Source organism: Grus americana, chromosome 5 (assembly GCF_028858705.1).
Source record: "Grus americana isolate bGruAme1 chromosome 5, bGruAme1.mat, whole genome shotgun sequence".
Classification (NCBI taxonomy): domain Eukaryota; kingdom Metazoa; phylum Chordata; class Aves; order Gruiformes; family Gruidae; genus Grus; species Grus americana.
Genome location: NC_072856.1, coordinates 12,541,277 through 12,560,778, shown reverse-complemented (window position 1 = coordinate 12,560,778; position 19,502 = coordinate 12,541,277). Strand labels below are relative to the sequence as shown.

The 19,502-nt window shown below is 34.2% G+C and overlaps 1 protein-coding gene and 1 long non-coding RNA gene across 8 annotated transcripts in view; one reads left to right on the top strand and one right to left on the bottom strand.

Moving 5' to 3' along the window:
* Positions 1 to 19,502, bottom strand: part of SBF2 (SET binding factor 2) — a 268,358-nt gene that overhangs the window by 29,405 nt on the left and 219,451 nt on the right. For 4 of the 7 annotated variants that reach the window (XM_054826388.1, XM_054826389.1, XM_054826392.1 and 1 more), the window contains 7 exons: positions 18,791 to 18,936; positions 14,706 to 14,904; positions 12,830 to 13,026; positions 10,778 to 10,915; positions 9,548 to 9,643; positions 5,753 to 5,824; positions 2,843 to 3,027 (listed from right to left, as the gene is read on the bottom strand). In XM_054826388.1, the coding sequence (XP_054682363.1) occupies positions 2,843 to 3,027; positions 5,753 to 5,824; positions 9,548 to 9,643; positions 10,778 to 10,915; positions 12,830 to 13,026; positions 14,706 to 14,904; positions 18,791 to 18,936 (1,033 nt within the window). The remainder of the gene's footprint in view (positions 1 to 2,842; positions 3,028 to 5,752; positions 5,825 to 9,547; positions 9,644 to 10,777; positions 10,916 to 12,829; positions 13,027 to 14,705; positions 14,905 to 18,790; positions 18,937 to 19,502) is intronic. The other 3 variants (XM_054826394.1, XM_054826390.1, XM_054826391.1) reach the window with 2 other exon arrangements.
* LOC129206694 (uncharacterized) lies at positions 12,946 to 18,804 on the top strand. The gene is made up of 3 exons (XR_008577263.1): positions 12,946 to 13,042; positions 17,298 to 17,412; positions 18,688 to 18,804. It is a non-coding gene; the product is annotated as an uncharacterized LOC129206694 (long non-coding RNA).

The window sequence follows — 19,502 nt, the reverse complement described above, 5'->3', positions numbered from 1 at the left end:
TGATAAAAGCAATTGTGAAAAGCAGCACAATTTCCTTAAAATGTTATATATTTCTGTTTGTATCATCAATTTATGTGGCATGATATTTAGCAGAATAAAGCAGGTCCTTACAGGAATCAAGATCAGTAATGCATGCTCTGCCAAGCCCTTTACAAAGCCAGCAAATTCCAAGTTAGCAGGATGCTAACAAAAGCTAGGAAAATACTTCACAATCAAAAATCAAAAAGATTTCTTTATACAAAAACAAAAGTTGAATTGATCTTATAGACTAGATACAAATCAATGACAGCAGGCTTGAAAGCATCACTTAATCACTACGTAATTTTATTCTTACATTTGCTAACACAATACACTTTTCCTTAGAAATGCCCAGAGATAACTCATCTTCAGCAAAATTGTATTATTAAACAAAACAAAACAAAAAAGTGAAAAACCTGTAAGCTCTAAACCAGCAAAGAAATCATCCAGCATAATTGTAAGGATCCTTGAAGTATTGATTTTTAAACAATTTCCAAATTACACACATTCTACTGGATTTCAGAATATTTCATGTTGATTTTGTCCAATGCTTGTTGTTTGTACATCCAATAGTCAGTTCTTTTCATATTCTGCACAATAATACACACTGGTATGGTAATATATTAAAAATGCTTTAATTTATACCAAGTACTTACATATTATCCCCACCTAGTTTGTGACTGCTGATACATTGAACAACGTCAATTTTTTGCCCACAGGTCACTTCAAAGCAGAAAACTAAAGATGTTTCTACTACGTATCTTTAGATCCATCATTGAACTCTTTGCTTGTCATTCATTAAGAAATCAAGCAAATAGAAACGTGAATAATTGTTACTATTGGATTATGGCAATTTAATTCTATGTAATCATTTCTCTTGCATTACTCTTCCTCTACCTTTTCATCGAAGTGTCTCCTTTGCCAGAGCCTTCTGGGGGTTATGGTTATAAAAGAACACTTAACAAGATGAAAAACTGATATGAATAGACCTGTTTGAAAACTTTGGGAATAATGATAAATGATGTTTACTTTCAAAATTTCTGTTTAGTCTTTTATGTTATATTCTTATGCTTTATTATATTAAATCAGAACACTTTGATTATAGACTTAACAGTATATTTCTGTAAATTATTGTTATGCTAATTATATTAGAAAGTGATAGAATGTCAAATGAAATCTAACTAATTAAAAATGACTACTCTGTGTACCAATGTGTAATGAAGAAACCAAAAGGAAAACGAATTTGCAAACCAATTATAAAAGACAAAGTAAAAATGGACTAAGAACGAATACCTGTTATATAACCATCATGTAAAAATACAACTGAAAATACAAATAAGATATAAAAGAACATTTGAAATGACAAAGAAAAGTCAAAATAGAAACAAACTTTGCAAAGAATTTTGATTCATCATTCTGATACAGCATGATTCTTCCGTCTCCTGATATAACATAATTTCAAAAACAACTGAATACCAATAACTTACTACCAATAACTGCTTTTGGAAGTTATATATTTCAAAAAATACATTCTATTTTATGTATGCTCACATTTCAAATAAGAAAGTAGAAAACAACTGACTTCTCAATCTTTGAATGCAGAGATTAAAAAAAAATAATCTGCAAACATTTTCTGAAAAAAAGTAAAACTACCAAGAATTCATGTAGAGGATACCTGTTTCTTAAACAACTGCATCTAAAATATTAAATCTATCCAAAAAGGTGTATGAAACTGTAGACATTATGGTCCTCTTCATGTAATCAAATCAGAATGGACAGACTTCTGGGTTGGCCTTATACACATCAATTTGGCTTCATGTGAATTTAAGTGCTGCCCACAGTAACGAAGGTTTTCTTTTCTGGTAATCGCTTTTCTGACTAACAACATTCCATTTGCTTCATAACATATTTCAACACATCAGGAAAAATAAAATTGCACTTCAAATTACCAAATACGTCTGTTTCATGTTTCTCAAAATAGAAATCACTGAGATGATGACTCAGCTGAACATTAGAGGAGTAGTCAGCAGAATCAGAGTACAGTAGTATTTAGGTGTAATTAAGCATGGTTCTGAAAGCAAGAACATACAGATACAGAACTCCAGCACTTCCTTGGGATAGCTCTGAACAGTCTCTGAAAGGGGCAGCAAGCTCTACTGCTGCTCTACGAGCCCCACTCCACCTGCCTACAAGTCCCATCATTCATCTTTATCCCAGCAGCTACACCGAGCACAGCCAAACTTGCTGCCCTTGCTCCCTGCAGAGCCAATGCAGGGAGACAGCTGAGACAGCGAAGACATGGTGACATCCGAATATGAAGGCTTTGCTGGATGCACTGCTGCCTAGCAATGTATTTCCTTCCTAGCCACATCTTTCTCAGTTTGAATGCTCTTACCTTGTACAAAAGCTATTCCATTCCTCCAGTCATCTGATACCTATCTTTGTATCTCTTGGCTCTACTACACATCAACACTAGACCAAAAGTGACAGAGAGGACTCTACCCCTAGAACTTTTGTGAATTTGAGCCTGATCTTTAACTGCTCTTTAAGATAATTTAGTATATTTTAATTTATGTTAACTTTGTTGTATTATATAACCACAGAGCTTGATTTTCACACACATACACCCTCCCAGTCCCCACTGAGTTACACAGCATTAATTGTTACTCTGCATATGGGAATAATCCGCCTAATAGTTTACAGCTTTAAGAGAGTTATCCATTCACCTTATCTGGAATATTATTTACTGTTTTGTAAAAACATTAGGGTTATTACACTCAAATCAAATAAAACCTATGTTAACATAAAAAAGAGTTGCCATTACCCGTAACTGAGATTTTTCTCCAAAAATATAGAGCGCTGCTTGCCGTCTCAGAAGCTGACTTTGCAGAAAAGTGCTGCTACTGTAGGAAGTGGTGTTATCTTTCCCTGCAAGTCTTGCACCAACATCAATGAATGGAGTCTGAGTGTTGATAAATCGGTTGCTTGAACGAAGACTCGCCCATACACCTTCAAAAAGATGAAAGATATTTAAAATCCTCTTTGCATGAGGCACTGGAAATCATAATTATTAAGGCATATGCTAAAACATAATTTGGAAAGTAGAGTGCTAAACATGTCATTTGCATCCCTCATAGGACATAATTAACAGCACGTACTGGAAAGGAATATTTTCATAACAAAAACTCAAAAGCATCCTACTGCATTGTCATTTAACCTCAGATACTAATCCGCACAGTGCATTCTGTTGTAGAGAAAATGGTTGCTATGATATCAGTAATACAATGATGAAATGAATCACAACTTGCAAGTAATTAACTTCCACTCAAGTGTATGGAAATGAAATTGCTAGTGTTGTTCTTTTCAGAATTAGGGATAAAAATTTAATGTATTTCCTTGTCAAAGGCATATTATTTTGGAAGTCTAACTAGTAAGAGTATTATACAATTACTTTATTCAAAAACGGAAATAGTATCGCTTAATATTTTCTGCTACCTAGAATTCTTGTGTTCCTTTCACCCTACACTATGTAATAGTATCAACCATATTGTATTATAATTAAAATGTATATAAAGATGATCAATTCAAATATTACATTTCAGGATAAAAGTATTCCATATTTACTCTTGAAATGCCATGATTAAAATGCAGAATGCCATGAATTTTATTTTTTAATTGTCCATGTCTAATGGACAATTAGAAATGAAAATGAATTTAAGGAAGTTCTTTTTTTAATCATGTATTTCAAGACTGTATTCTAGCAGATGTGACTACGGTACAGTTGTGTAAGTACAGAGAAGGATACCTAGAAGATCACAGTCCTACAGTTTTAATCTGGCAGTAAGATCACCATTACTTTGGCAGTAGGGCATGGTACAGAAATCCCAAAGCCAGCAACAACACGAGCTTGAAACAGTGCAGTGTGACGTGGACCTACGGACTTACATCTGCAAACAGCACAGCAATATTTGATTGGCATTGTACCAACCTGATAACTATGCCTCTCAACAGCATTTTCAGTTTGCATATTGTGCCTTGCTGATGCAGCTATATTGTCATTTCCAGAGGAGGAAATTCCTACAGCATACAGACATACTCTGATCTGATTATGTTTAAGTAATTTTGTGATTTCAACATTAAAGTAGTGATAAACCAGATTGCCAAGGCCTGTTTAGCACCAGCAGAAGAAAAGACAAGGAGTAAATATTTTTCTGTTTCTTGTGCCTTAGTTAACAACGATTTTGTGAGACTGTTTTTGTGTGTCCAATGTGAGGTATGTGAAAGGTACTTGATTTCCAGAATATAAATAGCACTACTTGAAAATCAAATCCCTTAAAGGATACTAAATTTGGCGTTCAAATGGCAGTGTGAAATTCTTTAACCCAATATGCAGTAAATCAGATTATCAGAAGAGACTCTTGTCCATAGATCTGTGAAGCAAGATATCCAAAAGAGGCACCAGAAATACCTCGTAGTAGTAGAAATTTAGATATACAGTACCAAAAAAACCCCTCCAACCCCTTCAGTAAAATTCAATAATACGCATAGTTAACATTTCTTGCATAGAAGAAAAAAGCTGCAGATAACAGTAAAATTCCACTGAGATAACTCAACCAGCAAAATAATTTTATTCTACTTTTTAGAAGGATTATGTTTCTATTAAAGAATAATTCTGTACAGTAATCCTCAACAGGGACTGTCTGTACAGTTTAGTTTGTCTGCCTGTCTGGCTGCTAGTCTTAGATGTGAGCAAACGAATAGGAGTAGCTGAGAATGGTTGGCTAGGAACTTCGGAATTGGTAACAGTTCTAAACAGTTTCCACTTCAAAGACAGCCAGTTTTATAAAATGCCTCACACAGTAAAGTAGTATGTTTAACATAAACTTCTTTTCTTCATCTGAACTACCACAGATGAAATAATAAAGACAAAGCAGAAATCACAGCAAGCATTTAATAAGAGAAATAATTTCTTGTTCATTTGGTATGAAAAAATGCTAGCTCAAACACAGACAACTATCCCCAAAGATGATATATAAAAAATGCGCTGTCACACTTTCTAACATTTTACAAATGTAGGCCATCATTAGCACCTGTAGAACATCAAAAGTAACAAAACTGGTTACAAATACATGCAGATGAATATGTTTACCAGTGATGGATAACAGTGATTAAAAGACACAGTTATATTTCTATTATATTTCGATTCTAATTTTGCCTAGTATTTTTTGCCTTTTTTTTTGTTAGCAGTATCTAGCTTTCATTATTTGGCATATATCATATTGTTATGACTTTCTAATTTGGCAGAAATAAATTTTTCCCTGTTCACTAACATTAACAATAATTTTTGAAAGAAAAATAATTGACTAGGTAACAGTATTTCTTAGCTATTTTACTGAAGCAGTAGGAATACTAAATGCTCTTCTGCAGAATTAATTTTCTGCTGTTTAAAACTTTCACATAGAACATTTTTTACATACCACTCCGCATTAGATCATAACATTATTAAAGAATAACATGGTGAAGTGTGTGGCTAATCACTGTCACTGGATCATACATTCAATGGCCAAAAAAACCCCAAACCAAAACAAACCCACAAGACTGAACTACAAAACCAAAATTTTGTTAATGCAGACTCAAGGCTTTCTGTCAGTATCACTTTAGCATGTGTTAAGATATTGTAGTAGTTATGGAGATGGTAGAAAAGAACGTGCTTTCAGGACACAGAATACAGTACCTTGATGGACTCTTCCCTTAGTTGCTGATTTGGAATTTGAATGAGTGAAACATTTATCTCTGTACCCAAGCACTGGTAGATAACAGTTAAGACAGAAGGAGGAGGAATGGAATGCACATTGCAGCGAGACACATTGCAGGAGAAAAGAAAAGGGTTACTTATTAATTTCCAAAGATCTAGTATATATTGAATTTCTTTATAGTACATGATTTATCAGACAGCACAAATCTTAGTCATCACAAGACAAAACATCAATCAAGCCAGAAAACCAATATAAAATGGGAAGGAAGTACCCATTTATCAAAAAAGGAGTAATTCTCATTGTCATTGCAATAGTTTCAAACATGTAGCAAAGCCATCATGTGTTTTTCCATAATTGTAATACCAAATGTAACAATTAAATCATTCTGCTGAATACTTTACTGAAAGCTTCTATCCAGCTGAAAGTTAGTTTAATTAAAAATCCCAAACCTTAGTGCTTTTTTTAAAAACAGTTTTAGTCTTAGGTACATAATTTGATAGACCTCAAAATCAAATCAGAGTGCAAAATGGTAGTTCTGTACGCCTACAAACATTTGCAAAGGACTGTGTAAAAGTATATAATTTAGAAAACATGTAATACCTACCACACAAAGATTTCCTCCCTCCTTGCAAAAATTCCCATTTTCAGTGGGAGCTTTATATGCTTATCAGAGGGTGCATTATTGGCTCAAAAGCCACATCAACACAAGCAACTTCTTTTAATACAAATATTCTATTAAAACATACTCAAAATATTAATGTCTCCTGCTTTTAAAATAAATGTCTGAGTAGAGTCTGTATTTATTAATTATAAATATCCTGGTATTTTTCCAATAGCAGCAAATCATATTGAGAAGACATTTTATTTTACTAAATTACACAACAATGCTAAGTAAGAAGTGCTGTTCTGTAGAACCACACTATACTTATAAAATAATATAAGAAGAAAAGGTATGTATTTTGAGTGAACTTACATTTCTTATGAAAGATATAAACCAGGGTATCGCCAAAAAAAAAAGGTCCAAGGATGAAAATATCTTATGAAACATAAGTATTTGGCCAAATATTTCAGATCAGAAACAACTTAATTGGGCTTTAGGCAACTACTTTGTTACAATGTTCCAGACAAAGTAAAAAACCATACCTGACACGGACACAAATATTCAGGACAACTGATGAATAGAACGATGATTTTTAAAAATGAGAACTACTATTCAAGCACTGGCACATATCTTTTAACTTAAATTTTAAAAGGATATGTATTAAAAACACAGTGTCTGGCACAAAAAATAGAAAATGTCATTTTCAATTGGTGTATCACAGCTGAACCTGACTTTTGAGCCCTGGTATGTGTGAGAATAAAAACAAAGAAAGAAAGAGGGATCCAGAATCAAAACCACAAAAACACTGCTATTGTATTTTGTACAGTGTAGCGCATAATCCATAGCTGCTTGCTATGATAAAGTAACTAGCTAACCGCATTATCTTTTTTCTTTTTGAGTCATTCTTAGGAATATGAAGGCAAGTGACATCATCATTTTTAGACTGCCTGCATAAAATCAGTCTGTTTTTTCAGCTGACCAAACCCCTGTATTTCTGGTCCTGCATACAGCCATATGACACTACTTTACATGTGAAATATAACTAGCTGTGAAAAAGTAGTAAAAAAAACTTACAATAATAAACCACATGAATCAATTTGAGAACAATAATTTTATAGATTCTATATACTTTGTGTATTTTAGATTTTCTTCTAGAAGAATTGTCAGCTAATCTAAAAAACCTAGTGTTTACTTCTCTACAGGGAGATATTCCCTTTCCCTGTTCTCTCTCATCCTGTCAACTTCTCACCTTCACTAGGGCTCCCACTGTACTTGTCAAACATTCTCATGTTTCAGCAAAGTCCTCACGTATCCTGCTGAACTGTGAATAGACTGCAGATACTGGGCTGTAATTACACCTTTCAGATACATAGGGCAGGTGTGGCATCAATCCAGCAAGACACAAGATTAACTTCTCTGTCCTCTTCCTGATTAATGCTGAAATTTAGCCAAGCGACTTCAATGTCCAAGAAAACAACATGTCTGTGAGCTAATACTGCCTTGAGACTCCTTTTTTACTTCACTGAGTAGCAACAAATTCATCCTATCACACTTACCACAAACTCTAACCCCAAAACCCAGCAATAGTTATTTCAGTAACCCTTTTATCTTCAAAAGACAACTTTCACACAGTCAAACACCAAGCTTTCCCTTACTTATCTGGAGCACCTTCACTGCCCCTCAGCACCACTTCACTGTTGGCACTTTTGTCCCAACACAAGAGGGTGGAATACAACTAAATGTCTGCAGTCGGCTACCCAGCATTTTCACTATTTCAGTACAAAGTCAAGCTGGGCACAGTCACCAATTTATCTAAGAACTCCAGACACTGTTAACTCCTGTTCTTTTAGGTCACTACCCATTTTACCTATCCAATTAAAATCACTGGGTTTTCATCTCTATGTGCTACAATAACAAGACAGTGAGCAGAGGGCATAAACAGAACTTTTAGATAGGAAATGTGCATATACTATGATTAATGAAAACGCACAGAATTTTCCATTCTTTGGGGATCGCCATTTAAGTGCCCTTCCTCTCTTCCCTTCTTCTACAATCCTCACGTAACTTCTCTATACAGCTCTGAGCATTTTCCTTCCTTCCTTCCTTTCTCTCTCCCCCCCACCTTCTTCATTCCTTCATTTCTCTAATCCCGTCCATCTCTTTTGAAAGTTTTTCTCTACAAAATTGTTTTATTCTTCCCTATATGAAGCTACAGTTTTTCTATTACACAATAATTTAAGTTGGAATGGACCTCAGCAGGTCAAAGTAGGTCTAACTAATTTTACATGAGATATCTTACAGCCTGTCTCACTCCCACCTCTGAAAATCTGAGCTGCATTTGCTCTAAGACGGTTAATGCACTGCTCACAAAGCTGGAAGGAGTGAAAAAGGAATAAAAGCAACTTTTAGATGCTTAGAAATAATTGTAAGAGCAGCCTTCAGGGCTAAAATGTAAGAGACAAAATATAAAATGCTCCCTTTTGGAAAATAGATTCATCCCTATCCTAACAAACATATATTTAAGGAATCTGATATACTAATTTATGCATGTATTGCACATAAAAAAATCAAAACAATTCCATCAGACTAGAAGAGTAAAAGTAGTTGGAATCCACCTCACAGAATGAAAGCTTCTTGTAGAAATGACGCTGATGAGCCCTTGTACCTAAGAATAACTATTTCCAAAGAACCCACTGCTATCTCCCTGCTTATTACAGCCTGGCCACATAACTCCCTCCTTTACCTAGACTAAAATTATTCAGACAGATTATTTGTAACTTTACGAAGCATCAGTTAATCTTCAGCCAAATGTCGGAATGATCTGGAATTGGAGATTCTAAAGTGCATTCAATCCTAATATAAAATAAGCATTTTCAGGCCATACATTTTAGACAAATTAAAAATATGGATGAATCACAAAGTATTTAGAAGCATAATTCCTAATTGAGTGCTTAATTTTTCATTTATTTCCAACATCAAACAAGCTTTATTTCAATGGTAAGTAAAGGACTTAGATATTTAAATAATGTTATGGACTGAGGCTAATCTGTGATTTCTATTTTGTTGTTTCACAGAGTAATGATTTGGTGAGCAGTGCAATTATTTTTATTTCACTGACATTTTGTTATCATTTATTACTTCAAATAATAGACTTTGAGCTAGTCTTACTAACCTCCTGGAGCAAAGCTATTGGACAGATTTACATCCAAATGTCCTGGCACTACCTGCTTAAACACAGTAGACATTCTTGAAGCCCTCCTTTCAGTGCCTAAAGTCAGCCAAAAAAAGAATAGAAGATTAAAAAGCTACAGCGTTACTCAGACTAACATTTAACATAACTGATAAAAATGCCCTTTTTCACACAATACAGCTAATTCTTGCCAATTTTGTACTTCAGATTTATTTTTAAGACAGATGCATACATTGGCAACAGTATGGATGTTAGATACAGCTAAGCAATCAACATATTTTACAATAAATGAAGCAAAGCATGCACACTTTGGGAATGGTGTTATTTTACAGGAAAAGCCACTGTTTGGCTGTATTAGGCCAATTACCACCAACTGAATAAGACAAGACATACACAATTTCAAGTCACATACTCCTCTTTCTAAGACATTGGGGTTACCTTCACATAAACCTTACCGAGTTTCATCACATAATAACTGAAATAAAGAATGGATTCTTTTCCTCATGGTTCCACATATGTATAACTCAAATAGTGTAATTTGAGAGTTTTCACTGCAAGTAAAGCTCTACTTGGAAATGACATTAGAAGCCCATTATAAGTATGTAACACATTAAAATGTCCATTGCTACTGCAGCTAAACAGTGTATCTGTTCCTGCAGAATCTGAGCTTGCAGTCTTGTATTTTCTCATTATATGAAAGAGTTGTATTTTGCATTCTCTTAAATTTTGCAGTCTCTTATTCAATATACAGTTTTCAATAGACTTTGTTACAAAAGACGTTAAAGTGCATCTTTGCTTTTAATTTTGTTAAATAATGTAATTGTTGCATTTGATATATATATAAAAAAACAACTGGAAAATTTTGACACCTTGACATTCCGGAGAACTGTATTTGTTACAGAATTGTAATAAATTATTAATGCCTCAAGATTGGCCATCATACTCAAGTGAATTTCATGAAAAACTATGACCCACAGGTAGATAATCATTTACTGTCAGATTAAGAATACTGAAAAATATTTTGGGAAAGATTATAAGCATCCTTTACATACAGAAAACACATTCACTGAAACTAAGAGTAAAATAGGCTATCTGGAAACTACAACAATAAAGAAACAACAGAATTCATATGGGACATCGAACTAACACCAAATCAGAATAAACTTACTTTTCAACGTAACCATAGAAAAGCACCTTATAAACCAATTTTACCTGGAGACAAAGCAATTGTTGGTCTAACAGTGAGAGTATTACTGCCATTCATTTTGCAGTGGACGGATATCACATTCAGTAAGGCTTGTAGGTATTTTTCCTGTTCTATACTGCTTGAAGATTCTAAAGAAGCAGGAGCTAGAGTCACAAGAAGAATGGAATACATTAAAATACAAATATATTTATAAATACATAGCGTAGCAAAATAAAAAGCTTATTATGTAAAGCAGAGCACTGAAAATGTCATGGTTTGTCCATCAGAGGTTCAAAAAGCCATTCCTTTGATGACAAAGAATGCTCAGCTGTTCATCACCTGGCTGCAGAGCAGCACCGAGCAATGTTCTCTTGCATTCCACTCCACAAAGCTAAACTTCTGAAAGAGTCTGTTACCTCATGGTCACTACTTAAAACATTCATTAGCCAGTGATCAATACAAATAGAATAGAGATAATGTTGTTTTCCTTTCACTCTCAGAATGAAAAGTAATATTTCTAAGTTTGTGCTACCTGCCAGCAAATTTCAGCCTTTTAAAAAAAATGTGTAGAGAACAGATAGAACTGTTTCTTTAACAAAAGTAAGTTAAAACCATACTCAAACAGCTCTTCCTCATTCCAGTAAAGGAAGGTTACTTATCTATAACTGGAGGTTCCTTCAGATATGTTGCCCATTCACTGAGAGTATACATAATCAAAAGACACTGGTGTTCATGCACTCTGCTGCATTTAGAGACATCAACGGACACAATCTACATGCCCTTAAGGTACCCTAACCCCAGAATCTGACCTTTTTAATGGAATAAAGAAGAGAGGAAAGAGGATGGACAGTGCATGCACATCTGGATAACACACATTAAAGGATCTCTAATTATGAAAAGTAACGATCCTGTTCCCTAGTGACAGTACACCTGCTCCTTCACCAGTAACTTCAGGAAGTGTCTTCTCACACGCTTAGGTAACTTGTAGGAGCGCAGGGCTGCACTGTTGTGAGAACCACAACTCCTTCTCTGAAAACCTCTGCATAATCCTTTACGCACATGTTGTTTCAGATGACTACTCTACAGATGTCAGAAACAGAATCATTTTCCAATTGTTACTGATGTTGCTTAAGTTGCTGGAGACATGGAGAAGGGCCATTTCAAAGAGAGAGAAGTGGCTGCAAAAGCCTAGCTGAAAGCAAAGGCAGAGAGGAAACAGACACACTTTAAAAACAGAGGGTGGAGGAAAAAAAAAAGCAAGATGAGAAGGTATGATGTTCTCAGAAAGTATTGAAGTTAAACAGACAGTCCACTTAAGAAAATCTTATGACTTAAAAAAGTTAAGAAACCAGTAACGAAATATAGAACTAAGGGAAAACCCCTCAAAAATAAGAAAAATTAAAAAAATAATCTTAACCAGAAAAACTCCACCCATTTGTGTCCAGTCGCAAGGACTTAAAGGGAGGGAAGGAGATGAAGGTCAGGTCCTGGGCTGTACTATGATGACAAAAAAGTGTCCTGTCTCAACGAGTCAGAATTTTTTCAAATGCCAAACAAAATTTTTTGAATTCTAGTTTATTGCAGCCACCTCTGGACTTGCTATAGAACAAAAATGTCATAGCTGCTTAAATCAGGATTTGGTATCCTGACCATAAGAGCCAAGATTTGGATTAAGAGATAAAGAGAGTGTCAAAGAATTTGATTGAGCACATTTTGACAAACCACAATGGTAATTTATAAATAGTTTTCTCCAATGATGATCCAATTAGATTCTATGCTGGAGACTAACAGACAATAACCTATATTAGCTGGAGATGGCAAAAGAAATTTCAAGGTAGTCCTGTTAAAATTAGTATCTAAATAGCCCTGTTAAAATTAGTGTCTGAATTGGAAGTACAATTAGGAAGTGATTAAAAAATGTAAATGCAGGAAACATCATGCTGTTTCTGCCTGACAAAGTGGAACAAGCCTGAAGAAAAACATTTTGTCTTCAACTCTTAAGCAGGGTTTACACATTGTGATATTTTATATTTCTATATAAAATTACTTATACAGTAAGTCTAGCTGCATCAACTCACCTGTGGTGTGTGTGTTTTGGGATTTGAAGAGGCCAACAACACCTTTTCCATGAAATCCTCCAGATCTAAGTAGAAGAGTACTATTTTTAGTGTTCTTCCAACAGACAACTGGTAGGCGATTGTGACGGTAACAGCGAGCAACTCTCTGCAGACTGCTGTCTTGAACAGACTGAGGTACTACCAGAAGCCCAGGATAACTGTATTGACAAAAAGGTGAAAAAATAGAACAGCAATTAAAATTGCTTTTAAAACTTTAATCAACGAAAAAAAAATCCTAAAATTACAAGCTAAATACATATCTTAATGAAAATATCTCTCAACTGTTAGAATTATTTTTTATTTAGTAATTCTCATTTTTAGTCCAATCCTAGCAAATACATTAATTTGTAAAGAAAAGTGCATTTTAAAAACAACTTTAATTACAAAAAAATTGTAAGACTGTCACTACTACTCTCGTTCCATTTAAGGTTGTATTTTATTTGGTAATATTTTTCTTAGTATTTCTCTTGTTACTATAATGAAGCCATATTTTTAAGCATGACAGAGAGAACAATTTTTGAGGTGTGCAAATGATGCAGTAGTTTTGTTTTGATACTTGTATATGAAATAGAATTGAAAGGAAAGAATGTTAGATTGCCTAAAGTATCACAACTAAAACAATCGGTTTTGGTTTATGTCAATATACATTTAAATTTTACGGTCAGATTCCTTAGAGTAGTGTATTTGAAACTGCATTTTTGTGTACTTTTTAAAACACTACAATACATTGAGAGATTAGGAAATTCACTGATGCAATAGCTTTAAAAATAGAAAACTCAGCAAGATGGTAGCTGTGCTTATGTTAGTGAGAGAAGGATTCAAGCAATATGAAAGATTACTTTCTGTCTCCTCCAAAAAATACTCAATTTAAGTGCCAATTTCATATATTAAGAAGAAACTAAGACGAGGAGCAGGGAAAAGTTAGTGCTTACTAAATAACTTTGTTCCTCTACAATATACACTGTTCCTGTAAATTCAGTTCTTTGACATTTGTTGAGTGTATGTAATACAAACAAAATCAATGTACATAATATTTACAGTCTACTTCTTAAAAAAACAGTAACCAAACTAATATGGCACTAGATAAGTATTTCTATCCTGAGATTTGTAATCCACTCAGATATTATCTTTTCCAAAAAAATCCTATAGAGTATTAAAAACTCATGGTTTTACAGGAAGAAACAGTTCTCTGCATAATGTTCAAAGCATAATGAAAATGTACAGATATTTGGCAAATTCAATTTTAAAACATGTTTTTTATTTGAAGAAAATACATATAATTGTTTCTGAGGCTTGCCTTTTTATTTAGGAACAAATAGGCAAATAAATTACACAAATAATTTCTGCTACCAGCACAGTAAGTTACAGAAACCACACCACGAAAGTGAGTTCTACCAGCTAACTTTATTGGCTAAGTCAGAAAGCTGAAAAGTAGCCTAATGATTTAGACATCAGTGTAGAAAGCCAAGAGAGAGAAACTCCTTCAAAAGGCAATTCAGAGTATTTAGGGTAGTTTCCTCCAAAAGCCCTAGGGGCAATCTTTTTCCATGGGCTATAGAAGGAACCTAGGAAGGAAGACTCGTGCTGTCTGACAGAGCTTCTGAAAGCTCACTGCTGGCTACCATTGCTGGCACTCTTCCCAAATCTGATGAATACATATGCAGCCACCAGAAGACGAATCTCTGAGTGGAATACAAATAGCTTCAAGGTCACTGGTTGAACACTCCTATTGTAGACAAAAATTTTCTCAGTATAAGTTGCTTAAATGGATGGATCATGTGGTATGTGTGTTACATCATCTTTATTTTCAACTACTTGACTGAATTGGTAAACTCACCTCCTGCAAAGTGAATACATCCTGTTCAGTGCAGTTATTCTTAAGTATTCTGTTTTTGAACGAGAAGAGTTACTACTGATGGTTCCTAGTCCCAAACGTTGATAGTCTCTGAAACAAGCTCTTTCTACTAACTGCTCCATTGTTGATTTTTCTGATGCTTTTAGGGTACCACTTGTGTGCAGCTCACTGTCATCTGAAACTAAATTTAAAAATCATTAAGAGTTTGCTATTGGTGAGGCCAGCAGTTACACAGAAAATGCTGCTACTTTCTTCTGAACAAAATACTAGTTTGTCTTACTGTCAGTGACGAATGACAAGAACTAATACATACAAACCACTGTTTATATAAATTATAAGCAATAAAATAATATTTTAGTCAGGAAACCTGAATATATCACACAGTTACCTACTTTACCTACTTCACTTGTAACTGGCATGGCTGATAACTCTCCCACTAAAATCCTGGAAAAGGTTATCGCATATATTCACTTGAACTGAATCAAAGGCAGATAATCTTTCTTTCAACAATTTATGAAAAGCTGCTATACAAAGACGTACATGAGACAAAATAATGAAAAATGTGCACATAAGTTTTTTAAACATGCAAGATAAAATGGACCTTGTAATTCTTTTAAACTATCTTCAAAAGATGTAATCTTTTTAAGGCTTGTTTCAAATAAAAAAAAAGTTTGTCATAATTTCACAACAGATAACTGTTAGTTTCTTAATGCCTGTTTCAGTGTCAAACAGCAGCTTTTTTTCAGCTGTGCACGTCAGCTGTGCTTTCAAAAGCAGAAAAACCTTTAACCATGAGAGATAAAAACCATGTCACAAGTTCAAACTGCACTGAAATTCAAGTCAAGCAAGGTCTTTGTACAAAACCTGCCACCTGCCTGTTACTGACACTTCTAACTATTTCCAAATACTTCTGAAAGTAGATTTACTGTTCACAGCATGTATCAGTTACTTGCTACAACCTCAAGCATTGAAATATGTGTGTATGAGGGGAAGTGTTTCTTCATGAATGAGGCACTGAAAAGTATATAAGGATTTAAATTTAAAACAAGACTTTATAAAACTGGAAATTAAAATTATTTTAAAAAATAAAAAAATGTGATACAATTGAAATTTTACTGGCAGTAGACAACATTCAGAATTTACAGGAGTAGAATCTATATACTTTTTTTTTTGGGTGCATCTTAGCATAAAAGCTCAATGAATAATTTTATTGCCCCTGCAGCTCAAACAAAACCAACAATTCTCTATTTGACCCAAAGAATAAAGAGTGTAGCACTGTGGATATCTCCTCTTTTTACTGTGTTTTCATATTTGCCATGTTAAGAAAGAAGGTATAAAACATTTACAAGTATAAAGTGCACTAATGAGGAACAAATTAAATGAGTTTTAGAAAGAATTTTATTTTTGGGCATACTACAGTTTTGAAGGGAAAGCTATAACTGGTTCAGATAAGATGAGGGTGTGTTTTTTGAAATTTTTTTTTTCTAAATGCATTTTTTCTCTCACAAAAGAAGGTATATTGGTGATCAGAATTTGCAATACATTTGCTTGTGCTTAAAAAGCTAGAGATTGTAAGAGCTTATATCTGTGTCCTTAACCTAAGAGGGAGATGAAGATGTTTTGCTGTCTCAAGTTTAAAATGGATTTTTTAAATTTGATTTTGAAGAGGAATAATCCCTCTATTTCACTGTTCCTGAGATATGACTGTTTGTAAAAGTGGGATTTACAGTCTCCTATTTTATGGAACACACCAGTATGATCACCTATAGAAAAGAGAATTTAGTAGTGATGTGATTTTAAACTATGAAAATAAGAGCATGGGGAGGAACTGGAGGGAAATTAGGTGTTCATTAGAAACAACTAGTACCTAGAGTACTGTGCCCAGTTTTGGAAATCACATTGCAAGTTATATGTGGACCAGCTGAAGATGACTGAGAAGAGAGCAATGAAGATGATCAGAAGTCTATCAAGACTAATAAAGAACTGAAAGAACTCCAGATATTTAATATCCAGAAAAGAACAGAGAAGAGAAATATTACAATAGTCCATAAATACATTAAACATTGCAATCAAAATGAAGGGAATCATCTCTTCTATATGTATATTGTGGTAGAATAAGAAGTGAAGCCTCTAAATTGTGGCAAGAAAATGTTTAGGCCTGAATATCAGAAAGTTGTTTGTTCTTTCCCCTCAGCATTAAGGACAGTTAAAGCATTAGTACAAATTGCCTAGAGTTGTGGAACCTTCATGTTTGAAAGCTTCTAAGAAAAAGTTAGGTAAACATCTGAAAGGAACAGATTAAGCATGTCAATCTTGCCTTAGGGCAGAGAGATGGAGTAGATGATGTCCTGAAGTTCCTTCCAACCCTATCTTTAACATTTCTTTTTTTTAAGACAATGCATCACATGCTGCAGATAGTTCCCATTTGCTTAATTGTTGGTATAGTTGCATAGTTTCCTGTATATCAGCTTTTGAGACTTGCAAACAAAAAGTCATTCACAGCAGTCAATATAAAAGAAATTGCAGTGATTAAATAGCAAATTTCCTTTGGCTATTTGTACTCTGTCTGAGCAGAGAGTTACTACTGTTGTCAGCTGACTATACCTGAGGTGTCAGTGCAGCGTGGAGAGAAAAGCTGTCAGACTTTGATCACTACTCATTCCCAGTCACAACATCTGGAAAGCAGCAGGTAAGAAGCCTCACAATTTATATTTTTGTATTTTTGTTAGGGGAGTAACAAAGTGACTATCACTAATGTTTATATAACATCTGCGTTCATGGAAGAATGTAGTTTTGTATGTCAGCAATGCAAAACCTTTTAGAATTTCTTTATCATCAAGAGAAGTACGAATACACAGGGATGATTGTGCTTGGTGTCTCTGGGTGAAGGACACAAACCCACCCAAAAATCATGCAGGTACAGCCTGCAGAATTGCTTCTGACCCAAAGAATCTGCAACATGAGAATGCATACTAACTCAGCACTTAAGGAAGATGTTGGAAATTAAATTAAAAAACGTGATTTTTTCATCACTGTAAAGACATTCTATATTTTGTAATCCTTTCTTTTTGCCTTTTTCCCCCACCACTTTTACCTGGAAGGAAGGAAGAGAATCAATATTTTTTAGGTTTCCTGGAATGGCTTTCTTCCATTTCAGAGAGAACAGAGACAGTGCAGTAACACAATCATGAGCAGATATATAAAAGTTGTCTGAAGCAGAAGTCACATAAGTTGCCTTGGTCACTGACCAAATATTCAAAAGAAAAAATTGGCTTGTTTGATGTTTTGAAGAAATCATTAGTGTTTGATAACGTTTTGTTATCTGAAAGGCTTATTTTTAAAAAAAAAAAAAAAGAAAGAATGGTATGACAAAACAATACCTGTTTATGTACAGGAGAATCTGGTTCCCTCTAGTGGTTTATTATAAATTAGCACTGGTCCAGATAAGGATATACTGACAGCAGCACATGGTAGGAAAAGAAGTATTTGGAAGAAAGTCAAACTCCACGCCATCATACCAACTACACAAGGTGCCCAAATCACTTTCTACCTTCTGTCCCCAAATCCTTTCAACCAAAATTTGGAAAAATGGTATTTTCAGTAGTAATGACTTCTGCTGCTTTCAGAAATAATTTATCACTTCCATATCCGCAAAAGTCTCCCATAGTATTTGCCCTTTCTTGAATCTCACTGATTACTGCTTTCTCATCAAAGACTAACTGCAGATGTCATGATGTCTAAAGATAAATGGGAACTACAGCATACTTCTGTGCTGTTCCATCAACGTTATTCTGATGTAAAAAAATGATAAAAAGATGCTGTATGAAAATAGTTTGATAATTAAAAAATAACCTAGTATTTTGCTTTACCACTGAATGAAGTCAACTTCCTCTTTTGCCTTGTCCTCACAAAAGAAAACACTCACTAAATGTACATATCTGAAATCTTTCTCTTTCCTGTCTAGGAAGACTGCAATTTCTTCTTGAAGATATTATTTCATATATTGGAATGGAAGCATAATAGGATAGCCTTATCAACGAACATGGAAAAAAATGTTTTACTATTACCAGAGATGTCATCATCTTCATTCCAGCCTGGGCGATTCCCTCTTTCCTCCACTATTGTGCCTGTCTTCTTCTTTAACAAATATTGGCGTCCAATTGTCATCTTCCCAGCACGTTTCGCTCCTTTCACAATGCTTTTTGAGAAGGTACTATAAAGTCATAGCAACAAAAATATTTAGAAAGACGCATATGATTCTTCCCAATAGTATGTACAGATTTTTATGATGAACCCACTTACCCAAATAAAACTTATTTAATGATTTTTCATTTAATATAATGACAAAAATTATAATCTCCAGAAAAATATCTTCCTATACTAATTTTTAAAGACCAATTTTATTATTTTGAGATAAATTTGTGTCTATTATGTCTAATGGTAATGAATAAGCAGCCATTATCCTTCTTTAGCTATTTGTATTTTGCTAGTAATGTGATAAATGTACAAAGTTGACAAAGTAAAGGTAGGAAAGATAGAAATTACCTTAAAGTTTTAGGATTCCATTACTAGCTTGGGATTCTACTTTCCTGTGTCAACAATGCAATTATCAAGAGAATCACAGGAACTACCACTCTGGAACAGACCAATGATCCATCTGGTCTAGCAAAAATTAACGTGTAACAAACTTCAGAAGACGACCCAAAGCTCAAACTCTAGATTAAGAGACACTAGGACAACTGTACAGACTGTGCTAAGGGTAAAATTAATTCTAACTCA